General features: G+C 47.2%; 1 protein-coding gene across 1 annotated transcript in view; it reads right to left on the bottom strand.

Moving 5' to 3' along the window:
* The window catches only part of abhd12 (abhydrolase domain containing 12, lysophospholipase), a 168,221-nt gene that overhangs the window by 118,322 nt on the left and 34,537 nt on the right, over positions 1–15,362 (bottom strand). The window contains exon 4 of the mRNA XM_072504536.1: positions 3,198–3,317. Within this exon, the coding sequence (XP_072360637.1) occupies positions 3,198–3,317 (120 nt within the window). The remainder of the gene's footprint in view (positions 1–3,197; positions 3,318–15,362) is intronic.

Genomic DNA, 15,362 nt, shown 5'->3' with positions numbered 1-15,362 from the left:
CAACCAGAAGTGGGTGTAATTCAACTGAAATAGCCTGGTGATTGATTCAGTCTGTAAAGTACCAGCGACTTTGCAAAAGGCATGCACACTACAAATCTTCATCACCAAACCAAAGGAGACTGTAAACTTTTTTTCTTTTAAATACACGCCACAGATTTATGGTGTAGGATTTAGTGGCGACAACTAATGAAAAGCCTCGGAAAAAAACTGCAGATTGCACGTTGGGTTGCACGGCATGAAGCTTTTAAATGTAACAATGCCCCAAGGTGATTATCCAATTTAGATTAACAGAACTACTTGTTTGCACGGACAAATCAGGATGTATTTTTATTACTAAGGGTCAAGAAGCGACAAGTGAGAAAACCATCACTCAATCCAGTGACGGTTAGAACTAGAAGAAATAAAGATGCTAAATGGAGTGAGAAACTTCGCTATTGTGACTAAATGACTCCGTGAACAAGGGGGAGGGGGGGGGGGGGGGGGGAAGAGGGGGAGGAGGGGAGAGGGGGAGAGGAGGAGAGGAGGGGGGAGGGGAAGGGGAGGGAGGGGGAGGGGGAGAGGGAGAGGAGGGGGAGGGGGGAGAAGAGGGGGGAGGGGGAGAAGAGGGGGGAGGGGGAATATTCCAAAATTAAATCATATTGTTTTTTTCGCTTCTCTCCGGATTTTGAGGCAACGGCAACTTTCTCACGGATGGAAAGGGCTGAAAATGACCCCCAAAATCTGTGTATGTAGAAGCTTAGGCATTCCCATTTGTTATTTGTATTGCAATTATGAGCAATATGTACACCCACATTTATGATTTAGCTATAACTAACAATCAGGAATCTGTCCCAGTGGTTGTTCATAAGTGGTTGTTCATAATAGAACATAGAGTGCAGAAGGAGGCCATTCAGCCCATCGAGTCTGCGCCGACCCACTTAAGCCCTCACTTCCACCCTATCCCCATAACCCAATAACCCCTCCTAACCTTTTGGACACAAAGGGTAATTTAGCATGGCCAATCCACCTAACCTGCTTTGGACCGTGGGAGGAAACTGGAGCACCTGGAGGAAACCCACGTGGACACGGGGAGAACGTGCAGACTCCGCACAGACAGTGACGCAGCGGGGAATCGAACCTGGGACCCTGGCGCTGTGATGCCACAGTGCTAGCCACTTCTGCTACCGTGCTGCCCACAATATTTGACTCTTTAAAAATACCAAAATAGAGCGGCACAGTGGTGAAGTGGTTAGCACTGCTGCCGGAGCTGCTGAGGGGGGGTGAGTTCATGTATCTGCAGTTTAGGGATTTTGCGCGAAAGGTCTGGAGAGGGTTCCCTAGGTTGCCGGGATACACCCTGCTGGAGCGACTGCTGCTCCCGGATGTGGAAGGGGATGGAAGAATTGCGGATATATACAAGTGGCTGGGGGAGCAGGGAGGCGAGCGGATCGTGAAGATCAAAGAGAAATGGGAGGCGGAGTCGGGAAGGGAGCATGGAGTGAGGCACTGCGTAGGGTAAACGGGACCTCCTCATGTGCAAGGATGAATCTGATACAATTTAAGGTGGTGCACAGGGTCATATGACTCAGGCGAGAATAAGTGGGTTCTTTCAGGGGTAGCAGATGAGTGTGAGAGGTGTGGGCGGGGGCCAGCGAATCACGCACACATGTTTTGGGGTTGCGAAAAATTGGGAAGATTCTGGGCGCAGTCTTAGACAGATAGTGGAGGAGGAGGTGGATTTGGACTCTTGGTGGCGATATTTGGGGTCTCAGAGAAGCCGGAGCTCATGGAGAGGAGGAAGGCCGATGTCGTGGCCTTCACCTCTCTGATTGCACGGTGGCGAATTTTGCTGAAGCGACGGTCGGCATTGCCACCGGGGGTAGTGGCTTGGTTGGGTGACCTGTACGACTTCCTGTGATTAGAGAATATAAAGTACGAGTTAAGAGGCTCTTCAGGGGCGTTTGAGGAAAGGTGGGGGATGCTTGTGACCGTGTTTATGGGGCTGTTCGTCGCGGGGGAAAGGGGGGGGGGGGTGAAAAAGTGGAAAAATCTGTACAGACTGTATCATTGATTGTAGGGAAGCATGTTTCCCAGGGTGTTTGTTCGCTGTAACCTGTTTCGATACATGTTTGTAATAAAATACATTTTTTTTAAAAAAGCATTGCTGCCTCACGCTGCCAAGCACCTGGGTTCGGTTCCAGCCCCAGGTCACTATCCGTGTCGAGTTTGCACTTCTCCCCGTGTCTGCATGGGTCTCACCCCCACAAGCCATGCTAAATTGCCTCATAATTGGAAAAATTATGGAAATATTGGAAAAATACACTACTGAATATGGAGATTTTAAAACCATGTTTGCGATGTTGTATTCGATGAAAGTCTTCTGAAATATCAGTGCAATTAAAAAAATTCTCATTCTTGCATTCAATTCTCTCCTCAGCACCACACTTCTGTATCTATGTAACTTCTTCCAGCCTTGCAACCCTCAGAGATCGCAGTGCTTTTCCAATTTTGGCCTCCTGCACATGCCCAGTTATCTTCTTTTTTTTTTTTAAATTTAGAGCACCCAATTCATGTTTTCCAATTAAGGGGCAATTTAGCGTGGCCAATCCACCTAGCTTGCACATTTTTGGGTTGTGGGGGCGAAATCCACGCAAACACGGGGAGAATGTGCAAACTACACACGGACAGTGACCCAGAGCTGGGATCGAACCTGCGACCTCGGCGCTGTGAGGACGCAGTGCTAACCAACTGCGCCACCGTGCTGCCCAATGCCCAGTTATCTTCACTCTACCCATTGGCAGCCATGCCCTCAGCTGTCTAGGGCTTGCTCTGGATATTCCCTCACTTAACCTCCCCCAAATCCCTCTTCTCCTTTAAGCCACCTCCTTGACCAAGGCTTTGGTCACTAGTCCTATTACCCCCAAATAGCTCAATATCAAATTGTATAATTAAAATCCTGCAAGACATAGAGTTTTTCTATGTTAAAGGCATTATGTAAATAAACGTTGATGTTGATATATTAGCCTCCGAGAAAGTGGCCATTTTTATCCCTTTCTTGCATGACCCAGTCAATCAGTAACCCTGCTCATTCCTTTCTTCCTCTGGTTGTGAAATTAAGTGTAGAAACTGGAGATCCTGTTCAAGGGCAAAACTCAAAAAAAAAAAAAAAAAAAAAGAGGTGAGCATTCATAGTTTAAAAATACCACCCTGCTCCTTACCTGGTCCCTGCATTGCCGTGGAAGTAAAGAATGATAGGGTGGTCTGATGCCAAGGTTCCTTCATACCATGTCTGGTCCTTTCCCTGAGCTTCCTTCCATAGGCTGGCAGGTACTGTATGCCTATCAATAATTAGAGTGGATTAGTGTCCTTCACAGGGCACTGATTTTAACAGGCATAATCACATTTTTAATGAAATAAATGGGACTCTGATTATAAAATCTTGTGCTTAGCTTTATGCACATGGAATGGATTTGTTTATTGTCACGTGTACCGAGGTACAGTGAAAAGTATTTTTCTGAGTGCAGCTCAAACAGATCATTTAGTACATGAAAGAAAATACGTAATAGGGAAACACAAAGTACACAATGTAAATATACACAGGCATCGGGTGAAGCATACAGGAGTGTAGATCAGTCCATAAGAGGGTCGCTTAGGAGTTTGGTAACAGCGGGGAAGAAGCTGTTTTTGTCTTTTTTAAAATAAATTTGGAGTACCTAATTATTTTTTCCAATTAATGGGCAATTTAGCGTGACCAATTCACCTATCCTGCACATCTTTGTGGGGGTGAAACCCACGCAAACACGGGGAGAACGTGCAAACTCCACGCGGACAGTGACCCAGGGCCGGGATTCGAACCCGGGTCTTCCGCGCCGTAGGCATCAATGCTAACCACTGTGCCACCGTGCTGCCCACAAAGCTGTTTTTGAATCTGTTGGTGTGTGTTCTCAGACTTTTGTACCTCCTGGCCGATGGAAGAAGTTGGAAGAGTGAGAAAGCCGAGTGGGAGGGATTATGCTGTATGCTTTCCCAAGGCAGCGGGACGTGTAGATGGAGTAAATGGCTGGGAGGCAGGTTTGTGTGATGGACTGGGCAGTGTTCACAACTCTCTCTAGTTTCTTACGGTCTTGGATCGAGCAGTTGCCATACGAGGCTGTGATGCAGCCAGATAGGATGCTTTCTATGGTGCACCTGTAAATGTTGGTAAGAGTGAAAGTGTACATGCCAAATTTCTTTAGTTTCCTGAGGAAATATAGGTGCTGTTGTGCTTTCTTGGTCATAGTGGGTGGGCCAGAACAAGATTGTTGGTGATGTGCACACCTAGGAATTTGAAGCCGTCAACTGTCATTTCCCCCCCTTCACCACAGGACCACAAATCCTGCTTCAGCCATGGCTATGACGTACTCCACGACTGCCACCAATGATACTGTACAAATAGCCGAGGGGAAGTGCACCTGCAGCAGATTATGAACTCTCATCAAAGAATATACCAGCATGTTGTGGGAAAACTATCTGAAGCCTGAATAAGTTGAAATGAAAATCGCTTATTGTCACAAGTAGGCTTCAATGAAGTTACTGTGAAAAGCCCCTAGTAGCCACATTCCGGCGCCTGTTCGGGGAGGCTGGTACGTTACATTACTGTTACATTATTGCAGGCATATTCATGCAGCAAGCAGTGCTTGATTCACATCACTGACTGTAACACAACTATTTCATCACTGCCCTGAGCAACAGACACATAACTGGCTAATCTGTGAACGCGTCTGGGCGTCATTTCCCACTAACGTGAACAATGGAGAATCGGATTATAGATTTGAATGTTGACACTTCAAACACCAGGGCAGCCCATCGCTGAAAAGTAATTTTCCTCACATCAGTTTGGGTTGGATTTAAACATCAGATCCAGAGCTCCAAATTGAGTGAGACATTGATCTCTGGAATCTTGGCTTAAATCCAGTACCGATTGCAGCCTCTTCCAGCGACGGGCTGCCAAAACATCCTCCATGAAATGAGTCTGGGCAGCTTCAGTACAGCTCCACTGGGCACAAAATCTTGATAGCAAATTGAACATTTCACCCCACAAAGTCGCAGAACGGCAGGTACGGGAAAACATTGCAACAATGCAGGAGGTGGTAATGGTCTTCTGAAATTGGAACAGAGGCATGCTGTTGGAGAAAAGTGCATCTAATTGCCGTATCTCTCATTTTGAACTGGATGTTGACACTTGGTACCAAAATAAAGGTTGTTCCATTCCTCATGCACTAATATCCCTCACAGCATTTTGATACAAAGAGGAGTAATTTTAAAAAGTAACTTTATTCATTTGGGTAAGTTCACCAATCCACCAGGCTGCTATATCGAACACTGTACTTAACTAAGCTGCTTCCCTTTAGCCAAATGGAAAAATAAAAATCATACAGTAGACCCTGCTTGTAATTATCACTTCACGATCCAGATCTTGCCCTCCAGGCTGATACACACGCAGGAAAATAAACTAGGAAGGTTTTGTTTCAAATACAGGACTTATCCACTGTCTTGTAATTAAACCAGATGACAAAAGGTTTTTGGTACCAAAAGCACATTTGACCTGATTGTTCTGATCCGATTCTACAGAAGACAGTTGGCATCTTTTCAATAGCAAACGCTAAAAAAAAATTTATGTTGGCCTTTTGTTTCTCAGCTGGGCAATAAAAGTTAACCTGAACAAACTGGACATTGTTTAGTACTGCATCAACACACCATTGTTAAACTGCAAATATTCAGATATAAACCAGATCTGGGACCATTGTTCTGGTGCTTCAATAATTGACAAATACTTATGGCGCCATGAGAAGCATTTATAAGTCCTGCAATAAACAAATGGTTATTACTTTGCGTTGTTTGCAAGATTTGGGCAGGAAATCTCTCCATACCAACACAACCAGATCAGGAGAACAATTGTCACCTATTGGAAATATTCCAAGGGGAACTGCACAGTTTCAATTTCAGCAGGAAGCAAAGGGATATGGATTTTAAAAGGACTAACCTCGGCAGATTTGGTTTTGATACTGAAACTCGATGAATGACTGAGCTAATGTACTGATTTGTATTTTCATGTTCCCACAGTACTGGACTCAACAGTATTTTGTACAAAACATAAGGTTATATTTTTCCAAAAATAAAAATTAAGAAAGACTCTGGAATTTAAATGAACAGCTCCAGTTCTGCACATATGTTCACGATCCAAGCTAATGAGGAATTATATACTCTCTAATTGGTACAAAAGGAACAACACTCAAACAAACGCCCTACATTTACGGAGCACATTTTGCATAGAAAACAAAATTCTACGTAGAGCTGTAGTCCAGATAGCTGTGGGAGTCAGTGGGCGTGCAGTGGATATTAGTCGATAAGTCGATTGCCGGAAACGGAGACAGAAAGATCGAGGAAGGGAAGGGAAGTGTCTGAGATGGACCAGGTGAGTGATGGAGGGGTGGAAACTGGAAGCGAAGTTGATGAATTTTTCCAGGTCCGGGTGAGATCATGAAGCGGCACCAAAATAGTCATCGATGTAGTATCAGTAAAGGAGTTGTGGAAGGGGACCCACGTGGGCCTGGAACAAGGAATGTTCCACATACGCCATAAAAAGACAAGCGTAGCTAGGACCCATGCGGATACCCATTGCCACACCTTTGATTTGGAGAAAATGGGATGAGTTAAAGGAGAAGTTGTTGAGAGATAGAACAAGATCAGCCAGGCGGAGGAGAGTGATGGTGGATGGGAATTGTCCGGGTCTCTTTTCGAGAAAGAAGCAAAGAGCTCTCAGGCCATCCTGGTGTGGGATGGAGGTGTAGAGAGATTGCACATCCATGGTGAACAGAATGCGGTTAGGGCCCGCGGACTGGAAGCTGTCAATATCATAGATTAACATAGAATTTACAGTGCAGAAGGAGGCCATTCGGCCCATCGAGTCTGCACCGGCTCTTGGAAAGAGCACCCTACCCAAGGTCAACACCTCCACCCTATCCCCATAACCCAGCAACCCCACCCAACACTTAGAGCAATTTTGGACACGAAGGGCAATTTATCATGGCCAATCCACCTAACCTGCACATCTTTGGACTGTGGGAGGAAACTGGAGCACCCGGAGAAAACCCACGCACACACGGGGAAGATGTGCAGACTCCGCACAGACAGTGACCCAAGCCGGAATCGAACCTGGGACCCTGGAGCTGTGAAGCAATTGTGCTTTCCACAATGCTACCGTGCAGGGCATCAGAGGAATCCCGGAAGTAGGTGGGGAGGTAATGGACCAGAGGAGTGAGGATGGAGTCAAGATAAGAGGAAGTGGACTTCCGGGTGCGGCGATGACCAGCTAAGTCGCACGTTTTGGCACCTCCCGTTTTAATGGACTTTTGTGCTCTTATCGGGAGCCCCAACGGCAATTTTCGAAGGCTAAACCCACTGTGAGGCGACATAGAAGGGAGTCCCCCCGGATGTGAATGGACAGAAGAGATAATAGTGGCCAGATTGCGGAGGATCCTCTGGAGCAGCGGCAAAGAAGGGAAGTGAGAAGCAAGGTGGCGGCGGAGGGAGGCCAGTTGGTATGGGGCCTGGAACAGCAGGAGTTCCTCCGGCGATGTGTGGAGGAGCTCAAGAAGAAGGTTCTGGCGCCGATGCTGCAGGCGATTGAGGGGTTAAAGGAGGCGCAGAAGACCCAAGAGATGGAGCTCCGTGGAGTGAAGGCAAAAGCTGCCGAAAATGAGGACGAGATACAGGGCTTGGTGGTGAAGACGGAGACGCACGAGGCAATGCATAAGAGGTGTATGGAGAGACTGGAAGCCCTGGAAAATAGCTCGAGGAGGAAGAACTCAAGAATCTTGGGTCTTCCCGAAGGGGCAGAGGGAGCGGATGTTCATAGAAATTCATAGAATTTACAGTGCAGAAGGAGGCCATTCGGCCCATTGAGTCTGCACCGGCTCTTGGAAAGAGCACCCTACCCAAGCCCACACCACCCTATCCCCATAACCCAGTAAACCAGTAACCCCACTCAACCAACACTAAGGGCAATTTTGGACACTAAGGGCAATTTAACATGGCCAATCCACCTAACCTGCACATCTTTGGACTGTGGGAGGAAACCGGAGCACCCGGAGGAAACCCACGCACACACGGGGAGAACGTGCAGACTCCGCACAGACAGTGACCCAGCCGGGAATCGAACCTGGGACCCTGGAGCTGTGAAGCAATTGCGCTAACCGCTATGCTACCGTGCTGCCCACGTTGGGGCGTATGTGAGCACGATGCTCCATACCTTAATGGGAGCTGAGGCCCCGACGGGCCCCCTGGAAGTGGAGGGAGCGTATCGAGTCCTCGTGAGAAGACCAAAGGCAGGAGAAATACCTCGAGCAATAGTGGTGAGGTTCCACTGCTACAAGGACAGGGAGATGGTCCTGAGATGGGCGAAAAAGACACGGAGCAGCAGGTGAGAGAACGCGGTGATCAGCATGTATCAGGATTGGAGTGCGGAGGTGGCGAGAAGGAGGGCGAGTTTCAATCGGGCCAAGGCGGTGCTCCACAAGAGGAAAGTGAAGTTCGGAATGTTGCAGCCGGCAAGACTGTGGGTTAGACACCAGGGTAAACACCACTACTTCGAGACGGCAGAAGAGGCGTGGACATTTATTGAAGAGGAGAAGTTGGACTAGATTGGAGAAAGAGTGTTTGAAATGAAGTAGTGAGCACTCCTTCGAGGGGAAAATTTTCTTTCCCCTCGAAGGGGGGGACACACGAAGAAATGTGGGCGCCGGTGGGGAAGGGGAGGGGGAAGGAAGGTGGGGAAGGGGAGGGGGAAGGAGAGAGGGAGCTGCGCCATCAGGGGCGGGGCCGAGAGGGAAGCGTGGGCTTTGTTCCCGCGCTATGGAAATTGTGGCGGGAAAAGGGGGCGCAAGAAGGAGGGGGCCTCACATGATGGGAGGCTAAGGGTAAACGGGGGGAGCTGAGGTCAGCCAGAGTTTACTGACTTCCGGAAGCAATATGGGGGGAGCAACTAAGCTAGAGAGGGATCTAGCGGCGGGGGGGGGGGGTTAACTGGGTTGCTGCTGCTAAGGGGAAGGGGGAGCTGTTACAGGATGGGATGGTCGGGACGGGAGGGCGCCGTCGGGGGGATAAGCGGGTGCGTGGGAACCGGGTGAGGAGCTGGTCTAAAAAAGGGGATGGCTAGTCGACGAGGGGGGGGGGGGGTAAAGAGCCCCCCAACCCGGTTGATCACGAGGGATTGGGACTGGTGGAGGGCCTAGGATGGGCACTGGTAGAAAGGTGACACTGTCTGCAGATGATTGTGTCATAGTGCAGGAGGAAAAGGAACAGACCAAAATCTCGACCCTCAGAGGATCCCAGATTTAAGAGTTGTGTGGGCGGCGGCAGGCGGGATACGGGAGAAGGGAGGAAGTCCCAGCAAGCTGGACGACAGAAAATATGCAGTTATAGCGAGGGCCACGGAGATGTCAACAAGGGTGAAGAGGATCGTACAGCATTAGAGAATGCTACTCATGACCTTAAATGACATTCCAGTGCTGTGGAGCAGCAGAAACCTGGATGGGAGGGAATCAAGCAGGAAGTTGTGAAGCAACCAGGCACAGATTCAGGAGGCAGAATCACATTCACAGAGACGAAGGGAGATTGTAGATAATACTGTAGTTTGTCAGGACAGAGGCATTTGGGGAAACAAATTCCGATTGGTTTTGAAAGGGAAGAGGAAACAGTGCTCGAGGAGAGGGTGTAATTTACAATGTCAACCAGCACCGGGGCCATGAAATGGGGTAAAGGGAGCAGGTCATGTGCACATGGGCAGGATGAGAGGGAAACAATGGAAACGGAGTGGAGGAAAAGTCAGAAAAACAGGCATTCATATAGCGCCTTTCATGCTCAGGATTTTCCAGTGTTTTACAGCCAATTAAATACTTTTGAAATGTAATCATTGTTGTAATCTAGGAAGTCTGGAAACCAATTTGCAACTGTGAAACACACATCGTTGAGGAAAGGGCCAGATAATCTGTTACAGTGATGATGGTGGAGAGGAGCATACAGGCGCTAGAACATCAAGGCGAACGGTCCTGATTTTCAAACAGTGCCTTGGGATTTTACATTCACCAGAGAAAGCAGACGGGGTCTTGATTCAATGCCTCCTGCGAAAGGAGGACCTCCAACGGTGCAGCAGTCTCTCAGTATTGCACTGGAAGTGTCAGCCTAGATTTTCTCTTCAAGTTTTTGGTGCAAGAGTGCAATCACAGAGCCACGATTGGTAGTAGAGACAAGCAACTTTAGAAAACATTTTAAAAAAAAATATTTATGAGTACCCAATTCATTTTTTCCAATTAAGGGTCAATTTAGCATGGCCAATTCACCTGCCCTGCACATCTTTGGGTTGTGGGGGTGAAACCTACACAAACACAGGGAGAATGTGCAAACTCCACACAGACAGTTACCCAGGGCCGGGATTGAACCTGGGTCCTCGGTGCCGTGAGGCAGCAATGCTAACCACTGCACAACCGTGCTGCCCTTAGTCAAGCATCTTAAAGGGCAAATCAACCATCACTATTTTCACTCATCTCCCAGTAGTCCAGGTCAAGAGTAACAGAGACAAAAAAAAAAAACGAACAAAGGTCCTTTGCTCAACCTCTGTGACGGAAAGATTCACAGTGCCGTGGAAAGAGAGAAAATGGGAACAAAAAGAATTTCTCTCGTACTGTACATTTTACACAACCAGCCTGCAATCATACATACCTATTCTAGTCCTGTTATTATTTATTTAATTGACATACAGGGTAGGCATTCTTGCCTCTTATCCAAATATCCTTCCTGACCTGAGTTCTGTAGGGATCTCCTGACTGTTGTAATAACTGTTACTAAAACAGTGGTTGTGGGCTGTTCGCAAATTTCGCGTTTTCTAAATCAAAATTAAATAGAAAATGGAAGAGGTAAGAACTGACTATAGCATTTTCTGTAAAGCCAGCAATCATCATAAGCTTTAAATAAAGTTTTAATATTCACTTCAGATTTTAAAAATTGTATAAACAGAAAATACTAATGGAAGACTATGGTTATATCTATTTTAAAACTATGTAGGCTGCAGATTAGCCCCACACAATTATTGCAATTTTAACAATTTTGAAACTCCATGTTTACTGTTGCCACGACTATTATTTTGTTTGCTGATAAATCCTGTTGCAAAGTTGAACCTTAAAAAAAATGCACTGGGCAGCACGATGGCGCTGAGGACCCGGGTTCGAATCCCGGCCCTGGGTCACTGTCCGTGTGGAGTTTGCACATTCTCCCAGTGTCTGCGTGGGTTTCGCCCCCACAACCCAAAGATGCGCAGGTTAGGTGGATTGGCCACGCTAAATTGCCCCTTAATTGGAAAAAAATAATTGGGTACTCTAAATTTATTTTTTAACACACATCTCTAGTTGTTCTGGCATGGTGGTGGTGGCTACCTCCTTGAACCACTTTGATACAACTGAGTTATTGCTAGGTTACTTCAAAACGGCAGTTAAGAGTCAACCATGTAGAACTGGAGTCACATATAGGTCAAGTCAGGTAACAACAGTAGCTTTCCTTCCTACTAGGGACATAAGTGAACCAATCAGGTTTTTAGGACAATCCAGAGCATCATTGCCTGGCTGATGTGGCACTGGACTTGCCTATTAAGGCAGACTGGGTAAAGACATCAGGGTTCCTTCCCTGAAGGATATTTACCAAAGTTCAATGCTAAAACAAAAATAACAACTATTTTAACACTACACCAAAATCAAATTCCTTTATAATTCTATCAGTCAGAAACATGTAATATAACAGCTCTAGTGCTTTGGTGACATAGATTATCATTGAATTTACAGTGCAGAAGGAGGCCATTCGGCCCTTTGAGTCTGCACCGGCTCTTGGAAAGAGCACCCTACCCAAACTCAACACCTCCACCCAACACCAAGGGCAATTTGGACATTAAGGGCAATTTATCATTGGCCAATTCACCTAACCCGCACATCTTTGGACTGTGGGAGGAAACATGTCTGCTTAAAATATACCTGTTAGTTATGAGATGGTCACAATGCAAGACAAGTTGCTTTATAAAGCTGTATTTACTGTAACAAGGCAAAATAAGGGGAAGAACAATTCAGTTGGATTTATTTAATGTAAGTACATATCATAGAATTTACAGTGCAGAAGGAGGCCATTCGGCCCATCGAGTCTGCACCGGCTCTTGGAAAGAGCACCCCACCCAAGGTCAACACCTACACCCTATCCCCATAACCCAGTAACCCCACCCAACACCAAGGGCAATCTTGGGCACTAAGGGCAATTTATCATGGCCAATCCACCTAACCTGCACATCTTTGGACTGTGGGAGGAAACTGGAGCACCGGGAGGAAACCCACGCACACACGGGGAGGATGTGCAGACTCCGCACAGACAGTGACCCAAGCCGGAATCGAACCTGGGACCCTGGAGCTGTGAAACAATTGTGTTATCCACAATGCTACCGTGCTGCCCCATTTAATCTTAAAATAGTGGTTTCCCAACAGGAAACTAACTCTTGGGGAGTTAAAACAGATGGCAAAGTGTTCAATGTTATTTAGGAAGGCAAACAAAGTTGAGGTACGCGGAGAGGAATAATTCCAAAGTTACATAAATCCTCAGGGAGTCATCTGCGCAGTACTGCATGCAATTTTGGTCCAGATTTTTAAAAAATGCTCATTTAATTTCAAGAACTATGGTGACAGACGAATGAAGAGGGAATAGCTATCTTGGGGACATTTCCATCTCCCCAAAAGATGACAGCACACAAGGAGACCGAATCAGGCCATCATCTCCAGGCTCTCTGCTAGTTTCACTCCCCCGTCTTTTCCCCATAACCCTGTAATTATCTTCTCAACAGATAATTGTCCAATTCTCTTTTGAAAGCCATGATTGGATCTGTCTCCATTACATTCAAGCAGTGCATTCCAGATCCTAACCACTTGCTGCGTCAATAAGTTCCACATGTCGCCCTTGTTTATTTTGCTATTAACTTTTAAATTAGCCTCTTCGGGTTCTCAACCCTTCCATTGATGAGAACGGTTTCTCCTCATTTACTCTGTCAAAAGCCTCAATGAAATCTCCTCTCAACTTTCTCTTTGCTCAGAAGAACCGTCCAAGATTCTCCAATCTTTTCATCTCACAGATGACCCTCATTTCTGGAACCATTCTCAAAAATGTTTTCTGCCTTCTCTCCAATGCATTGGCATCTTTCCTAAAGTGTGGTGCCTAGAATTGGACATAATACTCCAGCTAATGCAGAACAGTGGGGGGGGTTTTGAAGGTTTACCATGACCTCCTTATTGTACTCGATGCCTATTATTTATAAATCTCAGGGTCACATAAGCCTTTTAACCGCTTTCTCAGTGTGTCATGCCACCTTCAATGACATACCTATAGATATACTCACAGGTTCCTCCACTCCCGCACCCACTTTGGAATTGTACTCTTTAGTTTATATTGCCCCTCATCCTTCTTCTGAACCAAACCATATCACTTTACACTCCTCTACATTAAATTTCATCGGCCATTTGTCCACCCATTTCAACACTCTGTGTATTCACTATCCTCCTCACAATTCTTCAAAGTTTTGTGTCACCAGCAAACATTGGAACTGTGCCCTGTACACCCAAATCTAAGGCATTAACACATAAAGAAAAGCAATGATCCCGTTACCAACGGATAGGAACTCCAGGGAACTCAATTCTATACCTTCCCCCAGGCAAAAGCAACCTTTGACCACTATCTTCTTGGAAGGCCGTGCCACTGGACATGGAGGCAGGTCAGAGCACTTTGGACACTACAAAATAAAAGCGCCCCCAGACAGGTAGGCTATGCTGATCACAGGGCGAACGCCTCCCAGAGATTGATTGCCTTTCCTGCCCTTGGCCCTTCTATGGAGCATGGAGCCTGTGGCCGCAGGGACAAAATGCCAGTGGCCCATTAAATAGCTCTTAATTGTACCCTGTGGGCGGCACGGTAGCACAGTGGTTAGCACTGTTGCTTCATAGCTCCAGGGTCCCAGGTTCGATTCCCGGCTTAGGTCACTGTCTGTGTGGAGTCTGCACGTTCTCCCTGTGTCTGCGTGGGTTTCCTCCGGGTGCTCAGATTTCCTCCCACAAGTCCCGAAAGACGTGCTGTTAGGTAATTTGGACATTCTGAATTCTCCCTCAGTGTACCCGAACAGGCGCCGGAGTGTGGCGACTAGGGGCTTTTCACAGTAACTTCATTGCAGTGTTAATGTAAGCCTACTTGTGACAATAAAGATTATTATTAATTATGCAAACAATCGGACTTCTGGTGGCGGTTATGAAGGAGTAGGTCGCACATTTTGTGGCTCCCGCTCGTGTCGGAACTTTGGACCTTTTTCCCCAATTTTTTGTCGGATTGGATTTGGAAAATTGATGAAGGATGCAACTGTGACGAGGAATCCTACATCAGTGCATGGAAGGGCAGACCAGGAGTGCTCGCAAAGGAAGAAATAGGTAAACGGAGAAGGCTTGGGCTGAGACTGCAGAGGGAGAAAGCATGGCGGAGGAACAGAGTTCTGGCTCGACGACCCAGCAGTCGACCCAGCTGATGCAGTTCATACAGGAGGGCTTCGCCAAGCAGAAACAGGAATGCTTGGACCCGATTACACAGCTGGAACTCAGACTGGAAGCTCAAGACCCCAGAAAGTGGAGAAGGCACTGACTGAGCAGGAGGAACAGCAAACTGTAGTGAAGGTGGAGGTGGGAATGATGAGAGACCAACAGAAAAGGCTTCAAGAGAAGGTGGGGGATCTAGAGAACAAGTCCCGCTGGCAGAACCCTGGAGGTGGACAGGGTGCACAGAGCGCTTGCGAGGAAGCCACATGTAGGTAGCCCCCCCCCCCCCCCCCCCCCGCCCCTGGACAAGGAGCGCATCGTACGGTGGGCCAGGCAGATACGGAGCTGTAAATGGGAGAACAGCATCCTGCGTATATACCAGGGTCTGAATGTGGACGTGGCTGGGAGAAGAGCAGGGTTCAATCAGATAAAACCGACCCTTTTCAAGAAGAAGGTTAAGTTTGGACTGCTGTATTCGGCCTGTCTTTGGGTCCCTCACGAAGAGCAACATTTCTACTTCGAGTCGCCCGAGGAAGCGATGGACTTCGCTAGAAGGAAAGGGCCGGTAGCGGACTGAGATGTTTGGACTGAACCCTGCTGCAGCGTTCATGTTTAAAAAGTTTTTGTTGTTGGACATTATCTGTAATGCCTTCTGTATCGATTTGGGGCCTGCGGATGAGCTGTGTGAGTTAAAGTTTGCATTTGCACTGATGGGGGATGGAGGTGTGACTTTTAGATGTTGGATCTTCT

This window comes from Scyliorhinus torazame, chromosome 1 (assembly GCF_047496885.1).
Source record: "Scyliorhinus torazame isolate Kashiwa2021f chromosome 1, sScyTor2.1, whole genome shotgun sequence".
Classification (NCBI taxonomy): Eukaryota; Metazoa; Chordata; class Chondrichthyes; order Carcharhiniformes; family Scyliorhinidae; genus Scyliorhinus; species Scyliorhinus torazame.
The sequence above is the reverse complement of the archived record's forward strand: the minus strand, read 5'-3'. Positions and strand labels throughout refer to the sequence as shown.